The 25030-nt window shown below is 42.3% G+C and overlaps 1 protein-coding gene across 2 annotated transcripts in view; it reads left to right on the top strand.

Moving 5' to 3' along the window:
* Positions 1-25030, top strand: part of GLRA1 (glycine receptor alpha 1) — a 286546-nt gene that overhangs the window by 79017 nt on the left and 182499 nt on the right. For both annotated transcript variants that reach the window (XM_073621132.1, XM_073621133.1), the window contains exon 2: positions 23928-24058. In XM_073621132.1, coding sequence (XP_073477233.1) covers positions 23928-24058 — 131 coding nt within the window. The remainder of the gene's footprint in view (positions 1-23927; positions 24059-25030) is intronic.

Below are 25030 nucleotides of genomic sequence, written 5' to 3'. Positions count from 1 at the left end.
TTCCAAAGCGCCCTAAAGCGGAGTTTCGCTAAAATTTTTTTTTTAGATGTCAGCAGCTGCAAATACTGCAGCTCTTGCCTTTTAAAATAAGGACACTCACCTGTCCTGGGGTCCAGCGATGTTGGCACCCGATGCCGAACCGTCCCTCGATCCTCGGGTGCTGCCGCCGCCATTTTCACTGAGGGAATCGGGAAGTGAAGTGTTGCGGCTTCACTGCCCGGTTCCCTACTGCGCATGCGCGAATTGCGCTGCGCATCTACACTGGTCCCCATTGTGTTGTGGGAACTGTGTATTTCCCACAACACAACGGGGGTGGGCGTGGACTCTGCGGCTAGCTGCGGCTAGCTATACCCGGAAGTGGGTGCAGATACCTGTATTATACAGGTATCTGCACCCCACTCCCCCCTGAAAGGTGCCAATTGCAACACCGGAGGGGGGGGGGAATCCGATGAGCGGAAGTTCCACTTTAGGGTGGAACTCCGCTTTAAAAGCACTTTAAAAGCGCTGCAAACTGGTTCTTTTTCATTTTTTTTTAAGGTCAAGTTGTCACGTGACCTTAACCTGCCTGGCGGTATGATTATGTCTGATTTTTGAATCTCAAAATGGTACATTGTTTTGCATAGAAATTTTGCATTTTATATTGTAGGCCTGTAATTCTTAGTAATAACTCACTTAAATCTGTCCAAACAAGAGTCTAGTAGACATCCTGGGTATGATAAAATTTGAAACACAAAATTATTAATTATAATATAATAAACAACTATAAATAACGATAAAAAATAATAATATAATAATAATACAATTAATTTCCCCACAAATCACTATTGCTCAATTCTGCAAGTGTTCCAATTTACTATCGCTGTTTTCTAGCTGGTCTAAAACCGCTTTTGTAAAGGGACACTTTTTAGATGCCATGGACATTCTTAAGTTTCCAGTCAGAAAGAACAGTATATATAATATAAAAGTGCAAGCTGGGCACTGGACAAATCACTAGGGACAAAAAGGAGGTGAAATGATTTGATACAGTAATGTAATCTGTAAGATTACAGTGTACTGTATGTGTTATGTTTTTTGTACTTTTTGAATTTGCCACCGGGCTCCGCCCCCATGCGTTGCGATGCTCGCAGGAAATGGAGCCCAGAACATAGAGCATCGGGTGGAGGATACGGTGGAGGACACAGTGGGGGGACAGGCAGGATCCTGTGGACAAGGTAAGTTACCTGGACCAGGATTTTGCAGTGCAATCCTGAGTGTGGCTCAGGGTTACCGCTAATGGTACTGAAATTTAACCCCGAGGCACACTCGGGAATACCACCAGGGAGGTTAAAAAAGCCGGCCCGCTAGCACCCGAAAAGCGACACAAAAGCGCAGTAAAAATGCACCTAAACCACTGGAAAAACGACCAACACTTTATCGCTGTTTTAGGGGTGCTGCAGTGTGAAAGGGGTCTTAGCATCCTTTGTTTAGAGAAACATATTCAAAAATTGTAATTCCTTGCAGACCTGTCATTAACAAACCAGACCACATTTATCCTAATTTTTCTGTTGGTAATCATTTTTTTGGGGGACAATGTACTATTTGAGTTGCTAATGCCCTGTTTCCTGCTTAAGCCACCCTTAGCCCCCCAGTATCTCAGGCTGAAAGGTTACTAAGTCCCCAGGTATGTCCTTTTTGCAGTAGAGAGGAATGCAGTGGGTCACCTATCAATGCTTTTGCATGGTGCAAAAAAAGTGGGTGTGTACTATACAGGTTACATATGCAAAATGGCAGCCACCATGTTTGGGACCTGTATTTAAAGCCATCGTTTTGGCACCTTTTTTGGCATCATGAATGCCTGTGCATGCTTCAGCATCATTTGCATGATAATGTCATGAAGGACACATCATTATTTCACCACGTATATGTGTTTAATGTTCAAAAACATCACTATCAATGTACTTACAAAAAAGTCCTTATGCAAGTAAATATAACTCAGATTCAGTGCTATATCCTTAGGGGTTGGACACAAAGCAGATCATCCTGACCTCATGTGATGTCTCCAACCTAGAAAAGCTAACATTAGACAGCTGATTTACTAAAACTGAGTGTGCAAAATCCACAGCCCTCTGCATAGAAAACATATAATCAGCTTCCAGGGTTTTTTTTGTCAAAGCTTAATTGAACAAGCTGCAGTTAGAAGCTACCATGGACAGCTGCATCAGATTATTATTATTATTATACAGGATTTATATAGTGCCAACAGTTTACGCAGTGCTTTACAACATAAAGGGCAGACAGTACACTTACAATACAAATCAACACAGGAGGGATCAGAGGGCCCTGCTCATTAGAGCTTATCATCTAGAAGGAAGGGTCAAGTGGAACAAAAGGTGATAACTGTGGGGGGGTGAGCTGATGGAGAAAATGAAAATACAGTTGTTAGGTGTGGGTAGGGTAGGCTTCTCTGAAGAGAAGGGTTTTCAGGGATTGTCTAAAAGCTAATAGAGTAGGAGATAGGCGGACAGATTGGGGTAAAGCATTCCATAGGATTGGAGAGAGAGGCTTTGGAAAAGTCCCAGAGGCGAGCATAGGAGGAGGTGACGAGGAAGCTGGAGAGCAGGAGGTCTTGAGAGGAACGAAGAGAACAAGTAGGTTGGTATTTAGAGACTCGGCTAGTTATGTAGCTGGGGGCTAAATTGTGGATGGCTCTGTAAGTAGTTGTTAGTATTTTTAATTTAATTTGTTGCATGAGCAGGAGTCAGTGGAGGGATTGACAGAGAGGGGTAGCAGACACAGAGCGATTGGTAAGGTGGATGAGTCTGGCAGCAGCATTCATGATGGACTGAAGATGTGATAGACTATGTAGAGGTAAGCCAATGAGAAGGGAGTTGCAGTAGTCAAGGCGAGAGTTGACCAGTGAGTGAATTAAGAGCTTTGTTGTGTCATTGGTTAGAAAGGTTCGTATTTTGTAGATGTTGCGGAGGCTGAGGCGGCAAAATTTGGACAGTGATTGGACGTGGTGCTTAAAGGAGAGTTCATAGTCCAGGACTACACCTAGAACCTTGGCATGCAGGGATGAGCTTATAGTTGTGCCATTGATTTTGACAGAGAGATCAGGGGAAGGGAAAGGGGCATATGGGGGAGGAAAAATGATAAGTTCGGTTTTGGATAGATTGAGTTTGAGGAAGTGGTGTGACATCCAGACTGATATATCTGATAGTAAATTAGTGATACGTGAGGAGACAGAGGGAGGGAGCTGAGGTGTAGAGAAATAGATTTGGGTGTTGTCAGCGTACAGGTGGTATTGGAAGCCATGGGAGGCTATCAGCTGACCTAGGGAGGACCTTGGGGGACCCCAACAGAGAAAGGAAGAGGAGAGGAGTAAGTAGAGTTGTAAGAAATGCTAAAGGTGCGGTTGGATAAGTAGGAAGAGAATCAGCGAAAAGTACAGTCACTGAGAGCAAAGGCGTGGAGTTTTTTGAGGAGGAGGGGGTGGTCAACCATATCAAAGGCAGCAGAGAGGTCCAAGAGTAGGAGTACAGAATAGTGTTGATTGGTTTTGGCCATTAGTAGATCGTTTATTAGTTTTAGTAGAGCAGTTTCTGTGAAGTGTTGAGGAGGAAATCCAGATGGAAGGGGATCAAGAAGGCTATTATCAGCAAGGTGGACGCTCAGTCGGTTGTAGACCAGACGTTCAAGGATTTTGGATAAGAAGGGGAGCAAGGAGATGGGGCATAGGTTGTTAAGATTGGATGGGTCCAGTGAGGGATTTTTAAGTATGGGGCTGACAAGTTAGAGAGTTTAACATAGAGCCAGAGGGTGAACGTAGAATTTGCGAGGGAACAGGATCCAGAGGGCAGGTGGTAAGGTGGATTTTGCTTTCCAGTTTTAGTAAATTAACCTCACAGTGCTTCAACAAACTACTTTAAAATAAATATTTTATGAATGTGTGGTAATGTTAAAAGAGAAAAAAATAAATAATTTAAAATTAAATTATGAATAAAAATGATGTTTCTTGGTAGAATTTGTAAATATATATTTAGTAAATCATTTCTACAGGATCATTGCCAAGGACAGTTCTCCTTTACTATATCTGTGCAGCAAACAGCATTCGTTAAAGGCTGCTGGATGTTTAGTACAGCCTGGTCCTCCTTCTCAACTGAAAAGCATTTTTATTGCCTTAAAAGCTTTTGGTGCAGCCTGCCTGGCCAGCACTATTTTATTAACCCTGTACGCTTCAGTTTTCCTGAGGTAGTAAAAAAAATCCAAACGTGCCTTCTCACTTTAAAACTGACAAGACAGTTGAGGTTTGTAGTTCAGCGAGAAAAACCACAGTTTAAACTGTAACTTTTTGCATTTAAATTTTTGTTACAGTTTTGTAAAATTACAGCGGCAGAAGATTGAAATGGAAAGGTTATTTTTAATAACATTAAATTACTTTTTTATATATCAAGCAATTATATATCATAGCTATATTATTATTTATTTAAAGTGGAGATTTCCTTTAAAGATGCGTGCATTTTAGCAGAAACGCATCGTGATAGCACATTGTTCGAAACTGGCGGTGCATTTGGATTATGTAAAAAAAAATTACATTGGATTATGGTTAATGATAGACCCACCTGCACCCTCCACAATAACTCTGCAAAATTTAAGAAGACTTGGGACCCCTGGATCAAGTATATGTCTCCTGCGGATTGAGATCGGATTGGATCTATTTCCCCAGCTGTTGTGATCCCCTTTCTTTTCTTTTTTGTTTTTTGTCTTATTTTCTCCTGGTTTGTAGGCTTCCTTTTAAGGAACATTAGTATTTACACTGGGTTGGTGCTCTATATTGGCTGAATGAAGAAGGGGCTCAGGTTTTATGTCTTAAAATATTCCACTTTTCCTGGGCCCCATTGTAATCTGGTTGGATTCCACATAACACTGAATATTACGTAAACCAAGATGTGGTTGTTTCAGCTGTTATTGACTACGTTTTAACTATGTACGTCAGATATATTGATATATTATACCTGTATATTGCCCTTCTTTCTTTTTGTATGTTGCCCTTTTGCAATGTCTACATTTGTTTCTTGAAATTACAGTTTTTACTCTGTAGAATGCATTTTTATGGAGCACTTTTTTCTCTATTGTACTGCTCAAAAAAACGCATTAACAATTTCAAATCTAAAGATGTATGCATTAGTATTATAGAGTAATTGTGTGTAGGATTGCTAAAAATTGCATCTGGCAATTATGTAATAATATAAAATATCATTAGGATTGTTATTGTTATCATTTTTAATATTTTTTACATTTTTTGTTTTTTGACTGACTAAACCTACATTTTCAGCACCTGCTTAATAAGAGGGTGAAAGTGCTGGTTTAGTAGCCAATAAATATTTGCACTAAGGCTTAGTTCACACAGGTGACAGGTTTACACACACCTCTCAAAAAAAGTAAATTATGGTGGATTGCCTTTCAGGGGCTGTTCAGAGCTGTTTCACAGGAATGTAGGAGGCAATACTGCTGCCTTCTGAATGTGTTGTTTTTTTTTTTTTTGTTTTTTTTTTATCCCTAAGTGTGTTTTCTTTTTAAATAAAATAAAAATATTGATATGAGAATGAGAGAAAAGTACAAATGGGCTGGGGGATAATACTATAAAGATACCAACAGAAACCACAAAAGGAGCAATAAGGTTAGTTAAGGCTTGTGGGACCACAAATATAAGTGGAACCATAAAGAAAAAAAATAGTAGACATATCAGGCATTATAATCTAAAAATTAATATTATTAATAGCATAAAAAAATATTGATAAGAAAATAAGTCTACTCAAAGCAAGATGAACTTGAGAAAGGGGATGAGAAAGAGAAAAAAAAACATATAGCAGTACTTAGATAATATAAGGTTGATGATTAGACAATAATAATAACAAAAAATAATAACTAACAGCGCAAGATAGCAGTTCTATATATGACAAAGGCATAGCATGCTAATAAATTCATTTGCATGGATTATTGAACTTACTTTGATGAATATCTATCAAGATTATCCAAATGTGTAATAGAAAGGGGAAAAAAACTGAAAAAGAGGAGGATGGTATATATTTGAGTGATGTTATATAAAACCTAAAACATAAAAGGGTTTTCTGTTACATAGTCTATGCAAAACAGTTATAAAAGAGAAGTAAGCAGTATTGGGTAGTGTGATGCGCTTTTCTGCACATCACATAGGGGTTGATTTACTAAAACTAGAGAGTGAAAAATCTGGTACAGCTGTGCATGGTAACCAATCAGCTTTTAACTTCAGGTTGTTCAATTAAGCGTTTACAAAAAAAACTGAAAGTGTATTGGTTTCTATGCAGGGCTGCACCAGATTTTGCACTCTCCAATTTTAGTAAATCAACCCCATAGTTCCCCTTTATTATACTAACTTTTTTGAAATGAACAAAAGTGACATTTTATTCATGTCACTGTACAGCAGCCTGGTGCATTGTGCTGCCGTACAGTGACATACGATCCTGGGCAGCATTGCAGTGTGAATTGGACACAAAGAAAACAATTGCTTTCTGTGTGTCCTAGTGGGGACCTGCATTCATCCAGTGCGGTAAAATTCAGGTCACCGCAGCATGTGTGAACAGGGTCTACAAGTAAATTCCCTGCTTTGTGTCTAGGGTTGCCACCTCATCCCTTTAAAACTGAACACATATATATTACACAGGTTCTGTGGCTGATTAAGGTGGTAATTAAACTCACCTGGTGCCTTATCTGCATTAAATTAGCCTCATAACCTGTGTAATTCATATGTGTTCAGGTTTAAAGGGATGAGGTGGCAACCCGATTTGTGTCTCCCCCCCCCCTTCCCTGGCAACGTCTATCCACAACACTGGCCCCAATTAATGCTCTCCTGCTACCTGCCCTTAATGTAGGCATACTGTATGTTAAGATTGATGATGATATTCTTCCAGTTGACATGCATTACAAGGAAGGCCCACAGGAACCCCATCCAAATTTTGCTATGGAACCCAGTGACAGGTGGTGTTTATTTTGTGGGGGGGGGCTGTTTTCCGGTCAGTCCAGCACTTACCCCATCTAGGTGGGTAGCAGGTGGTGGGCAGCGTGCATCGGCTCCGTGTCCTCTCTTCTATCGGCGGCTTCCAGAGTGCGGCTACTCCCCTCCTCCTAGGTGTACAATAGGATCGCCTGTCCTTTCAGCCAATCAGGTGACAGGTGCCAAAACCCACTTCCTGATTGGCCAGGAGAAGGATCAGTGTAACAATAGCGAATATTCATTCGCTGTTGTAACACACCTGGGTGGGCTGTGAGTGCACTCTCTGCGCCCCGAGCCCACCCTATTTTTAAGCCTATTAGAGCCTCTGGCTCTAATCAGTGCTTCAAAAAACACCCACCCCGCCTTGGAATCCATGCGCCCGGCGTCCTGAAAAGAGCTGGACTCATGGATGGGGGAGGCGGCGATGGATGGGGGGGCGGCGCCTGTGCGCCCTTAATGGATGAGCCGCCCCTGAATTGGAACCCAAATCATTTGTAGTTATGCCCCTTCCTGCAGACATCCTAATATTCCCCAATTTAACTGTAAATTGCGTATGAACGATCACATTGAAGATAAAAATCTTCGTCACATCTGCTAAACATTGTCCAATGTTGCGATCACTCTCCACTGATACACCACAAGCGAACAATGCTAAGTCACTTCTTAACAAGCAGCAAAGACCACACCGCCAAATATGGATCCTGCTAATATCTTACTTTCTAGCCGCAGCAAGATAAGTGAGAATAGTGTTATCAGTCATGCATCCTGCACAGATTGAGTTTTAATGTTGAATTTTCAAACCTGTAATAGACAAAGTTCAGTGAACCGAATACTATAAATAACACAGGCTTCATTTTGGCCAATAAATGCCTTATGAAATGTTCGCTTTTACTATTGTTCCTCGTGGCGGCTCATCTCTTTATACATTCATGTCCCTTATCTCTAATAATAGTGCAGAATAATGAGCTAGATAAGTGCCATAGTCATTTTTTCTCAAGTTTCCTTGATAAGTTGCTGTATGTGAATGATAATGTGTCATGCTGGGTAGTAGAGCTAAAATGAGAGTCGCAGGCTCTGGTTGGGCAAGGTAGTTGGTCGTTACTCAGCAAAGAGCCAGGAGGGTAAATGAGGAAATATATTCCCTTGTATCCTCTGTAAAGGTTTTCAGATACTGTATGTGTACAACAGCAAGCTAACCACATTGATAAAAAAAGAAGGGGGTCATTTATGCAAAGTGAACAAGATCCACCTTGTCGAAAAATGTTGGCTCTCCCAGTGTAAATATATATTTACAAATTCTGCCAAGAAACATCATTTTTATTCATAATTTAGTTTCAAATTATTTCTTTTTTTCTCTTTTAACATTACCGCACATTCATAAAATATTTATTTTAAAGTAGTTTGTTGAAGCACTGTGGGATTGATTTACTAAAACTGGAAAGCAAAATCTGGGGCAGCTGTGCATGGTAGCCAATTAGCTTTCAACCTCAGCTTGTTCAATTAACCACTTGCCCTCCGGAAGATTTACCCCCCTTCATGACCGGGCCATTTTTTGTGATACAGTACTGCATTACTTTAACTGACAATTGTGTGGTCGTGTGAAGCTGTACCCAAATAAAATTTGTGTAATTTTTTCCCCCACAAATAGAGCTTTCTTTAGGTGGTATTTGATCACCTCTGCGTTTTTTACTTTCTGTGCAATAATCAAAAAACTGCTATAAAACATATCCAAAAAAAAAAATGGAAAAAAATCGAATTTCGACTCAATTTAGGCCAATATGTATTCTGCTACATATTTTTGGTAAAAAAAAAAAAAAATCCCAATAAGCATATATTGATTGGTTTGTGCAAAAGTTATAGTGTCTACAAACTACGGTATACTTTTATTTATTTATTTCATTTTTTACTTTTTACGCGATAGCGGGACTGTGATATTGCGGCAGACAAATCGGTCACTAACTGACACTTTTGACACTTTTTGGGGACCAGTGACACTAATACAGTTATCAGTGATAAAATATATGCACTGTCACTGTACTATTGACACTGGCTGGGAAAGGGTAAACATCAGGGGCAATCGAAGGGTTAAATGTGTTCCTAGCCAGTGCTTGTGTACTGTGGGGGAGGTACTTTTACTAAGGGAAGGCATGAATCCATGTCCCCATTTTGCACATGCACAGGATCAATGCCTTCCCTACTGACAGAACGACGATCTACCATGTTTACACAGGCAGATCGCCATTCTGCCTGTGTATTGAACAATCGACTGGTGCTGATAGACATCAGGTCCATGGTACCCACCGTTGGGCTCCTGCTGTGTGTGATCACCTCAGACCCGGAATTGTCAGATAAAGTACTAGGTACATAATCTGGTGCAGAGCGGCTGCCTGCCACAGTATATCTACAGTGGGTGGCCCGCAAGTGCTTAAGCTTTGACAAAAAAACTGGAAACTGATTGGTTTCTATGCAGGGCTGCATGAGATGTTGCACTATCCAGTTTTAGTAAATCAACCCCTGTGTATCATATACAACTGCAATCTTATTTTAATAAAAGACAGTTTTTATCTTTTTTTCTAATTTCCATGCTGCTAATCTAATGCAAAATCTTTGTGGCCCTTTCCTATCTACATACATGCGCTCCTGCAAAGGCTGCATGGCACTATTTAGGGTGCAGGGGCCGACTGACAACTCATTGGGCCCCCGGGCAATAGGATATCATGGGGCCCCCTGTGTCCCCGCCCACACTCAAGCCACACCCACACAAAGCAAAAAAAAGAAAAGTTGGAAAAACCCTCAAAAGGGGAGGTCCCAAAAAAACAAAACAAAGCGGCTACCAAGGTGGCCAAAGGCAATACTTGGGTCTGGAAATATCATACAAAAACGTTTTATCTAATAAATACTCAGGTAAAATTGAATAGAATACACCGAAAAAACACTTAATGTGCACACTGGTAATTGTATGTTAGGTTGCACACTGCAAGATAGAAGTGTGCAGCCAACACAATGGACAAACAAACAAATAAATAGAAACTAACAAAACATAAATAACAACGTGCAGACACCAAGTAACCATGCACACAGAGACCGCCAGTGGTGATAACCACATAAAAAAGGTGAAGCAAAAAATGCAACAAGGAAAAAAGAATCCTATTAGGCGGACTGTGTGTGCATGGCCCCCTGGGGATATTGAAGCTCAAGAAATATAGAATGTTGATGAGTCTACTAAATGCTAAATTAAATGCTAAATGGAAATTAGCAAATACTGGAACTAGCGGTAAAGGATCTCATACGGAAGTTCATTGCATGAATGTCCATATCTTCCGATACTGCAGAGCTGTATGTCTGAGGAGCAAAATAAATCTATATTTAAGAATGGCAGCCGTCACATGAAAAGATCCTACAGAGCAAAATTGTGCGTTGCCATAAAAGTGACCACCAAGGTGGATGAACCAGAAGGCTGCTGTTATAATCCACTGCTTATGTGAGCTAATGATGTACCGTAAGCCTCCCACTGTATATTTGAGACAGACTACTGGCTCTTGGAAAGCATGTGGTGGTGGGTTTCCACATAGGTTGTATACACATATACAGTTCATCCAAGATGATTTTCCATTTGAGTGGTTGCAATAGTAAAAAATGCATGCATGTATGCAATGATATACACAGCCCAAGTCCTGTCGCACAGAAATTGAATCCCAATTGGGTAATAATAGTTTGTCGGGTGGCGAGGTGAGTAATGCAGCTATTGCAGAAATGATGGCTCCAGAGATATATTTTAGGACATACAAAAGATCCTACTTTACCAAGTCCCAAGCTCGGTATGGTAAATCAGTTCCTTTTCCACGGCCGCCGAACCTGAAGTCCTCGCTACATGTCTCAGGCCGTCCCTGGCCAGTTGAAGAGACAGTGCTGCTTCATATCTAACAGTGATCAGCGCCGTCATTCAAAGTGCAACAGGGCTGAAAGCTGAAAATTGGCCTGGGCAGGAGGGGAGTTTACGTGCCCAGTAGGCAAGTGGTTGAAGAAAGACCATCAGACTGTCACTCACTACAGGTGTGTGTGCAAGTGAACAGGGTGTGCTGGATCATCATACACATGTACAATGCAAGATGTCATATAGAAAATGATTGATGTATATCCTACTCATAGATAACACCAGACCCTCCTTTATACCCCTTCACAAATACACCCCCTTGGGTTCTTGTATCCTATTCCCAGATAACACCAGACTTCCTAGACCCCCAAATCCCAACACTAGCCCTTCTAAACCTCCACTGTTAGATAACACCAGACCCTGAGTATCCCCCCCCTCCTGGACAAAGCAGACGCCATAAACCCCCCTATTCCTAGCTAATACCAGACCCCCTCTAACCCACAATCATAGATAATACCAGACCCCTATGTCCCCACTCCTAGATAACACCAGACTCCCTGCATTCCCCCACTCCTAGATAACACCAGAACCACTATACCCCCCACTCCTAGATAACTCCAGAACCCCCCACTCCTTGATAACACCAGACTACCTGCATCCCCCCACTTCTAGATAACATCAGACTCCCCTATACCCCCCACTCCTAGATAACACCAGAACCACTATACCCCCCACTCCTAGATAACACCAGAACCACTATACCCCCCACTCCTGGATAACACCAGAACTACTATACCCCCCACTCCAAGATATTGCCAGACTTCCCTATACCCCCCACCCCTATGCCTCCCATCAGAACCCCTGGGATCTCCTCTCTGGTGCTGGGCTCTGCCCCCCCCAGAGCTTGCAGGTGGCATTGTGAGCCTCACCAGGGAGGGCTTGGTCAGCAAGGGCCCAAGATGCTCCACCAGCTGGTGGTTTGGTACCCTGCCCCCCTTCCTGATCATGAAGCTGATCACTGAGTCTTGGCTTAGCGTGCACATGACTGATCATTAGGGTTATACGTGGCGGGGATCACATCGTTCTGCCCTCCCGGGAGGCTCGGGGGGGTTGGTGAATTCTGGGTTGTCATTAGTAACTTAGTCAGTCACCTAGCATCTGCTGACGCTCTTCCAGCTCCACCCCCTGAATGGTCAGTCGCCACTGGAGCTGATATGAGGAGACTTTGATCTATTGGGGGGCCTGTAAGGAAGGGGGGTGCTGCTGACTGCTGATCTAATGGCTGGCTACCAATCATTAGATTAGCAGTCAGACACCCTCCTTAAAGGCCCCCTATAGCTCACAGTCCCCTTATATTAGTGCCCCCTTCCTTGGAGACCTCCAGAGATCAGAAAGTCCACCCACCTCCCCTTATATCAGCACCCCCTGCCCTCTTTAAGACCGCCATTTGGATTGCCTTACCAGTGGGACTCGGGAGCAAAAAAGTGTGGGAGCCGGAGGGGCAGAGCTGAGAGGTGGCCCAGCTCTGCAATGATTTTCCACCGCTATGCAGCATTCGTACAGCGACTGACTGATAAGGACATCATCAAGGGGGGTGGAGGGAAGCACCGAGCGGCAGAGCCGGAAGAATGCAGGTAGAGAGCAGAGGCAGGCGTGGCTGACAGGAATCCTTATTGGGTTGAGGATACTTCCACTGAGTGAAGCGCAGTGCCGGAACTTCTTCTGGCATTGGCTTCATCTCCAGGAGCCTCTCATGTGGCCCCCTGCTGGCCCCGAGCCCTCGAGCAGTGCCCGGATGCTGATGGGTCAGTCAACCCCTTGTTAGGGTGTGTTTCCTGCTGGTGACAACAGTAAACCATGTTATGTTATGTGTGTTAAAATGGCCATTCGTTACACATGTGCACTGCCGAAAAATTTTCCTTTTTAATTTTTGTTTCATTTTGTTATTTCGAATATATTCGTAACATCTGAAAAATTTGAATCAATTATGTTCCATTCGTTTAGTAAATTTGTAAATTTGAAAGGCCGAAAATTAGAAAATCCCAAATAATAATGAACTAACTAATAATAACTAACTATTAACCTCCCTGGCGGTATGATTATTTCGGATTTTAGGTGCTGAAAGCGGTACAATTATTTTGCATGGAAATTTGGCATTTTATATTGTAGGTCTGTAATTCTTAACAATAACTCACTTAAATCTGTCCAAACAAGAGTCTAGTAGATATCCCGGGTATGATAAAGTTTGAAACACAAAAACATAAATTATAATATAATAAATAAAAATAAATAATTAAAAAAAAATAATAATAATAATAAAATAAATTTCCCCACGATTCACTATCGCTCAATTCTGCAAATGTTCTAATTTACTATCGCTGTTTTCTAGCTGGTCTAAAGCCACTTTTGATGTAAAGGGACACTTTTTGGTTGCTATGGACAATCTCCAGTTTCCAGGCAGAAAGAACAGTATATATAACATAAAACTGCATGCAGGGCATAGGACAAAGCACTGGGGACAAAAGGGATGTGAAATAATTTCATACAGTACTGAAATCTGTAAGATTACAGTACTGTATGTGTTATGTTTTTCCAATTTTTTGAATTTGCCGCCAGGCTCCGCCCCCGTGCATCGCGCCGCTCGCAGGGAACGGAGCCTGGCACGGAGAGGCTTCGGAGGAGGACGGAACCCGCAGACACAGCGGGGGACATCGCAGGATCCCGGAGACAAGGTAAGTAAAGCCACACCAGGATCCTGCGATGTAATCCCGAGTGTGGCTCGGGGTTACCGCTAATGGTCCTGAATTTTATCCCCGAGCCACACTCGGGAAAACCGCCAGGGAGGCTACATTATAGGTATTGGAATTTCCTTTCAAATTTGGCTGTTTATGAACGTAACGAATACGAATTTATCCGAAGTTACGAATGATCCGAAATAATGAATGCCGCATCTAAATGAATGGAATGTAACAAATTAATAATAATAATAATAATAAAAAGTTTTTATGCGGAATTCGTTATTTTGGATAATTCATAACTTCAGATAAATTCGTATTCGTTACGTTCACTAACAGCCAAATTTGATAGTTAGTAATAGTTATTATTAGTTAGTTAATATTTCGAATTTTCGAGTTTTCAAATTTTCGGATTTTAATTCTTATTTTTAGATTTTCAAATTTTCGGATTTTCTGAATTTTCGAATTTATGTATTTACAAATTTTCGAATTTATGAATTTATAAATTTATGAATTTACGAATTTTCTAATTTACGAGTTTATGAATTTGTCAAATGGGTTTTTGTTAATTTTAATATTTTCGAATTAACGAATTTATCGAATTTCGGCAAAAAATGAATTCAGAACAAAACGAATTGCACATGTCTACCATTCGTAGTCTGCAATAGAAGTCTGTGTGACAGAGCAACAATACAAGGGAATAATAGGGAGACAGAGTGATGTCACCCCCTGTACCATGAAGTTTGAAGTACCTGAACAAGGATTATAATGGCAGGAACCCTAATGCCATGCACACATGAGCGGAATGTCCGACAGAAAAAGTCAGATGGGAGCTTTTCATTGTATATTCCATTCGTGTGTATGCCCCATCGGACTTTGTACGTCGAAAATTCTGATTGACCTAGAAAGAGAACATGTTCTAAATTTTCCTGACAGGACCAATTCCTATCCGGAAAACCGCTCGTCTGTATGCTGTTCCAACGGATCAAAAACGACGCATGCTCTGAAGCAAGTACAAGATGGAAGCTATTGGCTACTGGCTATTAAACCTCCGTTTTCTAGTCCCGTCGTACGTGTTGTACATCACCGCGTTCTGGACGGTCGGAATTTGGTGTGACCGTGTGTATGCAAGACAGCTTGAGCGGAATTCCATCCGAACTCCGTCAGAAAAACCTTCAGAGTTTATTCCGACGGGAAAAACGGTCGTGTGTACAGGGCATAAGAATTATTTTCATTAAAAACAAAGATGTAAAACTAAATATTTTTTCTTTATCAACCACTGTTTCCAAGCAGTGTAACATGCCCCAAATACATATAAATGCACCAGTGGGACCAAACTAGTTTTACTACTCTATCTCTGCTGCTAGCTCCCACTGAAGAGCACCCATTCCCCAAACTTCTGGGTGGGGTCTGCATAGATTACACAGTGAGGACAGGAGGAGCATGCAGGCTGGAGGACAGAGGAGGGGGGAGGACAGAAGTGGGTTGCTCAGTGGTGGCCCGTCCATAGGGGGTGCCACACACCCCCACCCAGCAGTCACAAAAAAAAAATTTTAAAAAGCCCCTTAAAAAAAAAAGAAAGAAAAAAATGTTCTTTAAGTGCACTGTGTTCGGGCGCCGGACACAGTGCACTATGGGAAGTGCCATGTTAATGCAATCATGAGATTGCAGACGAGGTGCTTCACTTGCAGGCTTTTGATCTGCTTTGCGGTGCATTCCGGGCGCGCCGAACAGCTTCCGCCCGTAATATTACTACGGGCAGGAGCTTTGTTGCTCAAGTTAAGAGGTTACTTCAGGTTTTCCTGTTGCAGAGGGAAACCGGAAGTGACATCGGCAGCTCCGTGGACCGCACGGCCCGAGCGGAGCTGCCTGTAAGGTAAGTATGTGAGGCTGCATTTGATGGGGCACAGTGAGGCTGCATATGATGGGGCACAGTGAGGCTGCATTTGATGGGACACAGTCAGGCTGCATTTGATGGGGCACAGTGAGGCAGCATATGATGGGGCACAGTGAGGCTTCATATGATGGGCACAGTGGCTGCATTTGATGGGGCACAGTGGCTGCATAAGATGGGCACAGTGGCTGCATAAATGGGCACAGTAGCTGTATTTGACGAGGCACAGCGGCAGCATTTGATGGCACATTGGCAGCATTTGATGGCACATTGGGAGCATTTGATGGCACAGTGGGAGCATTTGATATGGCACAGTGGCTGCATTTGATGGGCACAGTGGCTGCGTTTGATGGCACAGTGGCTGTGTTTGATGGTACAGTGGTGGCAATTGATGGGCACAGTGGCTGCGTTTGATGGCACAGTGGCTGCGTTTGATGGCACAGTGGCTGCGTTTGATGGTACAGTGGCGGCAATTGATGGGTACAGTGGCTACGTTTGATGGGCACAGTGGTTGGGTTTTATGGGCACAGTGGCTGCATTTGATGGGCACAGTGGCGGCAATTGATGGCACAGTGGTGGCAATTGATGGGCACAGTGGCTGCGTTTGATGGAGCAGTGGCTGCAATTGATGGTACAGTGAGGCTGCAATTGATGGGGGTTTTTTTCCGAATTTTTCAGTTTGTTTGCGCCCCCCCCAAAAAATTTTGAGCACCAGCCGCCACTGGTTGCCACTCTAGGCAATGGACACCTGCAAGGGTGACAAAGGAAACATCGACGTAGGGCAGGGGTCTCAAACTGGTGGCCCTCCAGCTGAACTATAAGTCCCATAATGCCTCTGCCTGAGGGAGTCATGCTTGTAACCGTCAGCCTTGCAATGCCTCATGGGACTTGTAGTTTAGCAACAGCTGGGGGGCCGCCAGTTTGAGACCCCTGACGTAGGGGATGACATTAATCTGGTGGAAGGAGATAGATGTACATGCCAAGTTTCAGCACAAGCCCCAAACCAAATATGTTCAACTGCAGCCTTATTAACAACCATTGAGGTCTATGAGTTCATTGCATTTTCTTTGGGCTAGATAAATAATGTAGTCTGGGGGACACTGATAAATCTATAGGTAGCTGCAAGGAAAAAAAGAAGATTATACCTGTACAAAGCAGTGTTTATAAATGCAGTAAAATAAAGAATTTTATTTCTTTATTTTCTGTATTTTCATAGTATCAACATTTTTAGCAGCTCATAACAAAATACCCCAATCCATTTATACCAGTACTGACTCGTGTATGAAGTTTTGTATCTCCTTGTAGTGAACATGAAGCACATCTTCTACACTTTTTCATTGTGTGAAATGGCCGGGCAGCTCTTTGTAACAGCCGGGTCTGATTTAATGTAGATGTAGAGCCAGGGGCTCATTTAGATGGGTGGTTGTCAGGGAAAAAACTGTTATTCTTGCCAGCGAAAAAACAATTCCCATGTACACATTGTGGTAGATTTACTAAAGGTGAATAGACTGTACTTTGCAAGAGCAGATGCACTCTGTAATTTTCCCCAGTGCTTAGTAAATGCTGATTTCCATCATCCTGTCATGTGCAAGCAAACGGCTTTTTTTTAATTTTCCTTGCACCTGATTGGTTATTCTTTACAAAGTGAAGCTTTACCACATTTACTTTTACTAAGGAAAATAAATGCAACTGCCCTTGCTAAGTGTACAGTCTATTTGTTTTTAGTAAAACCATCCCAATGTGTGCAAACTGCTTCACTCAGATTTGTGAGCTGTACAAAACAATCGCCAGCGCTGCGGCTGTTCATTGGCCAGTGTGCAACCAGGGCTGGAAGTTCTGGACACACACAAATTGGATGCAGCTCCTTGTTCAATTTGTGCTCAATATGTGCTGCTGTGTCCAGAGGCAGAGTTTAGCAGCAACGCAGCAACCTATTCACCTATCTGAAAGAGCCCCAACTGAATAGCATTACGTTATCTAAAGTACTGTGTATCATAAACAATTCCTTCCAGTCTACATGCATTCCAGTAATGGCTTTTTGGCATTTCTCAGGGCAGGTTTCCTGACAGTGATAACAGCATACCTCCCAACTTTGAAACCTAAAGCTGAACTCCAGGCACAAATGGTTTTATTGAAATATATTTTTCAGTAGCTACAAAGGATATATTTATAGTATAGGCATAGGTGTGCGCAGTCTATTGCATTAGGGTGTGCAGCCCTAATGTATTAAAATATGGACGGTGTTAGAAGGGCAGTGGATGGTGTCAGTAGAGCAGTAAACTTGTCAGTAGGGCAGAGGTTGGTGTCAGTAGGGCAGTGGCCAGTGTCAGTAGTTTTTTTATTTTTATTATTTTATTTTTTTATTGTTTTTTACAATTTTATTTAGGATCCCCATTGGGGGTTTCAATGAAAAATCAGCAGGGGAAATCTGTGCCACATGGGGTGATTAGGATGTGCCCTGGCACACCCTCTGAGCACGCCTATGAGTATGGGAATGCCAATTGCCTTTGGAAACTCAGTTGTTGTCTTGTAAAAGTTGCAGTGACATCATCACTGTGAAGTACATAGCCTGTGTAGATAGCAGAGCTGTGGGAGGGCCCTAGCAGGCTCCACCTACAACAAGCTGCCTGCAGAAACCCAAGGAGGGGGCAGAGACAGTAGTGTATATAGGTTTTGTGCTGCCCTAGGCCTGACTAAACTCGTGCACCCCCTAATTTAAAAATGACCCACCCCTTCCTGTCAAAGCCACACCCTTTGCTGTTTAAGACCTGCCCTGAAATTTTCGAGTGGGACATTAGTTCTGAGGGCCTGGGGGGGCAATGGATTCCCTTAATTTGCATAGATTTCCTGTCACTTCCTGTTCGGCTATGGGGCAGGAAGTGAAGGGAAATCTCTGCAATGGGACAGGGATGGTAAAAGATAAACTGACAGGGGCTATAACCCTCCCTTATTTTATCCAAAACTGAAAAAATTAAGTGTTGCCTATTGTTCTACTTAAAGCACAAATTTCTGATCATTTTATAGAGAAGACTAAGAAGATATAACCATGTCAATGGTGCAGCAGAAAACATATAGCACAGTGAGGAAGGTTTGTGGTCCAGAATGATAGAACAGTTAAAATTAAAAGTGGCACCCCTCCCACAGTTGCGGAATGCCGACCGCCTGCATACAAGAAGCAGTGCGGCCTCTTTATGGGGGCACTAGACTAATTTGCCTCTCAGCCCAGTCCGTCCCGTAAGACTGGCGCTACACTAACAGTGTAGCGCAAGCCAGCGGGGACTCTTTACGTGCTGCCCCCCCCTGCAAAGTGCTGCCCTAGGCCTGGGCCTTGTTGACCTAGGCCAGGATACAGCATTGGGCAGAGACAAGACCAGTCACCCTGCGCAAGGAGGAGCATTAGTGACCGGTCTTTATTACAGGAAGTTCTTGCACAGAGGCAAAGTTCTAGGATGGATTACTGTAGACATCTGGATTAAATATACAAAACACACCAAGACTCAAGTAGGAATACATATGCCTCTTGTATTCACACAATATTTGCTTATCCTGGAGCTTAGCTTTAAGAATCAGGGACACCATAGGACAGAGAAGACATGCAGTACGCTACGTGTGCCATGATGAATATTGGTGTGGATAAATTGTGCTGGATATTGGACATGGGTTAAAGGATGCGTTTAAATTGTTTTTAGCTTTTGGAATCTATGATTGAATTAACCTCTTGACGCCAACGTAACACAGATATGCGGCCCCACTGTACTGGGCTTTTTTGCCGTGGGGCTGCATATTTGTGTATCTCCCTTTTGTGCTGCAGAGCACAAAGACTGGAGTTTTTACCGAGAGCCCCGGGCCCCATACTAACGATCAGGACCCGGAACTCCCTCTGGCTACCACAATAATCAGTGACTGTGAAGCCTGCCCTTGGGTTCCTCTCTTTGTGAATGGAATGGAAAAATACATTGTATCTTTGTCTCTTCTTGAGAGAAAAAGAGAGAAAAAGAAAAGTGTGTCTAAAATAAAAAAATAAAACAATAAATATTAATAAATAAAAATAAAAAGAGGAAAAATACCTAGATCAAAGTTTGATCTAGCTCAGTGCCAGGGTTAGTGTTTGGGTCAATAACAGTCAGAGGTCAAGGTCAGGGTCAAAGGTCAGGGTCAGTATATTTTGGGCAGGATTTTATTTTTTAATTAGTATCGGCATCAGTTAGTGTCAGTATCAGTGTGTTTTGGGTAGGACAGAAAAAAAAAAGCAAAAATGCACACTATTGTTTTTGGGCTGTACTACGTGTACAAACAACAAATAACACATATGTGGTATCACTGTAGCGATCATCAGAAACAGAAGAATTTATTTTGGGCTGTGCTTTGGTGGTAGATTATGGTAGTAACAAGAAATATACAACTACATTTCTTTTTAAAATGGGTGTTTTTTTTACTATTTTGGGCCAGTTTTCCTTTGATAATAAAAATAAAATCAGGAGATTTCCATAACCATTTACCACCAAATGGAAGCCCAATTTGTCCTGAAAAAAACTAACACATGTCAAAGTTGCAAAATTGTGCTTAGGCATTAGGATCTATTTTACTCATAAGCGTGAAGGGGTAAAGAAGAGTGACATGCTGTGAGTGTCCTGTACTTTGATTTTTTTTCATTGCTGTGGCTTCAAGAAGCATGGTTAAAAAGAGCCTTAGGCTGGCCATATACGGTTCATGCTGGACCGGCTGAGATTCAAACCAATAATGGGCAGGCTGAATGTACCTAGTTGATCTATTGATCAAATTGGGTGCAACCAGCCTGCTGGATTCTCTTCCGATTATCACAAGCGGCTGCTATAGCTGCTAGTGATAATCACTGTCTTCTCCCAGCGGGAGACAGAAGACAATTGCTCGGCAGGAGGGATTCCCCTGTCAACACTGTCTGTGTTGATGTGGAAATCATGCAAATTTCTTTCCTGCAACCCGTGGTAGCAGGAAAAAAGTTTGCATCATCTATAGGCTGCCTTAGCCTTGATAATGTATACACTGTACACAGTCTGCAGTCATTGTAACCATAAACTTCTCTATAATTACTGTGCTATTAATGAGAATTTTACTAAGGCAGGCCATACACGGAGCAAATTTCTTTCCTGTAACCATGTCCATCCCCACTGGGAAAAGGCAGTGATTATTGCTAGTGGCTATACCAGCCGTTAACGATAAACGTATGTAAAATCCGGTAGGCTGGTTGTACCCAAATTGATCAACTAGGTACACTCAGCCTGCCCATACATGGTTTGAATCTCGGCCGGTTCCTGTTGAACCAGCCGAGATTGGAACTGTATATGGCCGGCTTTACATAAACCTAAGGAATAAATAAAAAGTGACTGAGTACAGTGCATGTCCTGCCAAATGTGTACAGATACACAGTCAGGGATGCTTTGTTGACAACAATAACATTTTGTTTGTGAAGTGTGTAAAGTTGTGCTTCCTCTCATCTTTGTTGTACTTGCTTTCTGTGCTTCATCCTCCTCCCTCAGTTCCTCCCCTTCTCATCAGCCTTGCAGAGGTCTTTGTATTTAGTCTGCAGCTGCACTTCCAAAAAATGAGAGCCAACATGAATGAAACAGCAGAGGTTCGTAGTTCTGAAAGTTTACTCCTTCATTCTAACTTGTATCTATTCAGCAGTTCTGGAAGTGCAACCAATCAGGAAAGCTTTGGCACTGTTAAATGACTGTATCTGAACTTGAATAGTTATAAGTTAGAATGATGAAGTTCACTTACTGAACCATGGACCAGCTGCTGTTTAATTCATTTTGGCTGTCATTTGTCCTGCCCTGCACAGAATATAGATGGCAGGTAGTGGGGTGTTGTGGGATAATGTTCAAGTCTGTGGGACTGTGGGACTTGTGTCAAAATCAGGGACAGTCCCACAGAATCCAGGACCTTTGGGATAGATGCCACAGCAGACCATGCCTGATATCAGTTATCCAGCGCTCCAGGTGCACTTCCCAACTCCAAGCTATCCTATCCCCAGAAGCTGGAAGTATCTTATCCCCCCCCGGGTAGGTATAACAGTGTGAACCAGAAACCAGCACTCTATTCCCTAAAACCAAAACTGTACTATAAACGCTTTGCCTGGTATAATCAGATAGTACTAAGGTCCATGTAAACGTGAAGAATCAAAACACTTTATAGTCTCCACAACATGTTAATCCTTCTTTCAATCTTACATCTTCCCTTTGTTTCTGTGCCCCCAGTGTAAATAAACTCTCATCAGATATTCTGACCCTTATGTATCAATGGGTCAACAGGCATCACGCCATTGATACATTATGACCCTTATGTATCAATGGGTCAACAGAAATCATGCCATTGATACATAAGGTTCAGAATATCAGGTGAGAGTTTATTCACACTGGGGGTGCAGAAAAAAGGGGAAATGTTAGATTTAAAGTATTCACGTGTTGTGGGGACTATATTGTGTTTTGATTTTTCACGTTTACACGGACTAGAAGACTATCTGATTATAGCAGGGAAGGTGTTTACATTGTAGTTTTGGCTTTAGGAATAGAGCGCTAGCTTGTGGTGCACTCAGTAGATCATGCCTGCATAATGTGTTGAAATGGCCAATCGTAGTCTCCATTGCGTGACACTGCAGTAGCAAAATTGGGAAACAGGACAGAACATTGTCAGCCCATAACAGGAAGTGCTTGAACAGGGACCTTCATGATAAGCTCACTAGGTGTTGTTTTAATAAAGACTGCTGATTTAAATATGTTAACAATGACTTTTGAAATTATATTAACATGTTAAAAACTCATATAAGATTTTAATGATTATGTTTTTGCTTTGCAGCAGCCTGTTTTATACAAAGTCTAAAGACACAGCATTTGCATAAAGATACAATATATATCTATAGGAGTCGTTTAGGCATCTATACTTTTACCATACCATACTTTTTATAGACAATTTAGTTAAAAGCTAATTATAGCCTTATTCACAAAGGCATTTCATTTGTTTTAAATGTAGCATTTAAACTGATGGAGGTCAGCTGTTGCTGTCCTTATTGCATCATTATAATGTGTTTAATGTTTTAGAATTGTACATGTATGGAGATCCAGAATTGTCTTAAAGTAAAACTCCAGGAAAACACCTAAATACACACGTGTAATACATATAAAGAAGTTGCTTTACCTGCCAAAGGGTTTGCATTTCCATCCATCAAAATCCTTTATTGAGACAGTTCTGCCACATTGTTAGGAGGGTGGAACTACTTTTTCTGTTACAGTTAGGGAGGTTATGATGCCATCTCCCCTACCCTATTCCCAGCTGCTTGTGATTAGAAAGTGAAGGAGCAATAGCAGGCTGATGAGGTCACCTCTCTTCTTCCTTTTCTTCTCAACATCTTTGCATGCAGCACAGCTGATTGGCTCCCAGTGCTGCCCCCCCCCCCCCCACTCCCAATCTAAATGTTGCTGTGCAACAGATTTCCAAACCAATTTTAACATTTTTACACTAGCAGATAAAAAAAATGATTTCTGTCTAGCAGCACTAGGGTCGTCGGTTCCAATCCCAACCATGACAATACCCTCCTGGAGTTTGCATGTTCCCCTGTGCCTGCGTGGGTTTCCTCCAGGTCCTCCGGTTTCCTCAGGGTACTCCCGTTTCCTCCTACACTCCAAAGACATACTGGTAGGTTAATTGACTCCTGTCTAAATTGGCCCCAGTATGTAAATGTATGAATGTAAGTTAGGAACCTTATCTTATATATATGTGTATGTGTACCAAAGGACACACAGTGCAGTGCTACTACAGTGATAATTCAATGCTATATTTAGTGCTATGTATACATGCAGTAGCCTCGGGGCACCCCATTATAAAATGTAAAAAACAATTCTACTGGTTTTATATAATGCAGCAAAGGTCATACATGTAGGGCACCCAACATTAGAGGTGGTTTATTCTTCCAAAGCAAATACACCCTTTCACACTGGTACTCACTAGTATTCCAATGTTTCACTTCTCCCTCAATTTCTCTCCATCAGTCAACTAATGTGACCCCAGTGCTAAGGGAGAGGAGCAGAGGAGGGTCAAACAAGGATGCTGTGAGACAACAGATGACATAATTGGTTGTTAGGATGCCAGTGTCTAGTCATAATGGTGCATAATGAAAACCCATGGCTTTGTGTAACTAAAAGGCAGACTTGATCCACCTGCTGGCTTGTATACAATTTTTCATCAATTTTTAGCCATTTTGCCAAGGCACCCCTGAAGAAACCTCAAGGCACCCCAGGGTGCCTACGCACCCTGGTTGAAAAAGGCTGTTCTAGAGAATAAACACATGTAGGAAGTGCCCATTGGTGGTGTGGTTTGGAGAAAATCCACACAAATTTTATCAGCATCATGAATTTAATATTATTTTTTTTGTTTCAGCCTTGCAGCTTCCAAAGAGGTGGGGGCCTCTGCCCGTTCCAGTCCCAAGCTCATGTCACCATCTGATTTCTTGGACAAGTTGATGGGAAAGATTTCTGGATATGATGCTCGAATTCGCCCCAACTTCAAAGGTGATTTAGTTGTGTCTATGTTTTCTTTTATTAAAATAAAAAATATGTTAAACTTACATGTTCTGTGCAATGATATTGTACAAAGTAGTCTCTTACATCTCGTCCCTTACATCCTCTTTAATGGTTCCCAGCACTGTCTGCTGTCTGCTCCTTCTTCATCGGGGTGCTAAGGGGGCATTCGTGCAGGTGCACTCCTGAGCTGGGCGGTGTGCGTCCATAGATAGTGCCAGCATAGCCACCTTGTATAGAATGGTGAAGGAGAGCCAATTTCATATCCTTTGGAACCGGAAGGTGAAATAAAATTTGGATTAATATAGACGTTTTAGACCAAAAAGCAATTAACTTAGGGTAGGACCACCATGTGTAGAGTACATCTCCGTGTTGGCCACAGCCCCTAAAACACCTGTCCCCATGGTTGGGATTAGCACGGGTGTTATGGGCAGGGACCCAAGATCTAAGTATGCATATTGGATGAGCATTTTGCTATTGTCGACCAGACACTGCTCTAGTCTTCTAATTCCATAGGGGGCCACAGAGTCTCACTCACAATGTGCTACACAAGACAGAGAAAATAAAGAATCTTGCAAGTTTAACAAACCATATAGTATAGAAATAAGTCTCAGGGTCCAGAAGAATGTGTTCAGAAATGTTTTTCTGGAATAGAAAATCTGAAGGTTTGTGCAAGGTCAGAATTCAGTGGTAATTCAGATATAAAGGTATTGGTAGTGTTCTGGTGCTCATGGAACAAGGCCCAGGAGGGGAAGGTGCAGAGGTCAGAAAGTGATGGACATGCGAGAATCCAGGGGAAGTCCACCATGTAAGTCCACCATGTGCCTGCTCCCATCCTGGGAGAAACAGTGGGTTGTTGCAAATCAGTAAGAGGGGGAGGAAGGGAAACATTAGGTTCCAGGAGTAATGGATGGAATGGATGGAGTCCCACAGTTTTAAGCTGTGATGCATCAGTGGGTTCAA

This window comes from Aquarana catesbeiana, linkage group LG03 (genome assembly GCF_042186555.1).
Source record: "Aquarana catesbeiana isolate 2022-GZ linkage group LG03, ASM4218655v1, whole genome shotgun sequence".
NCBI lineage: Eukaryota > Metazoa > Chordata > Amphibia > Anura > Ranidae > Aquarana > Aquarana catesbeiana.
This window is presented reverse-complemented; position numbering and strand designations above follow the sequence as displayed.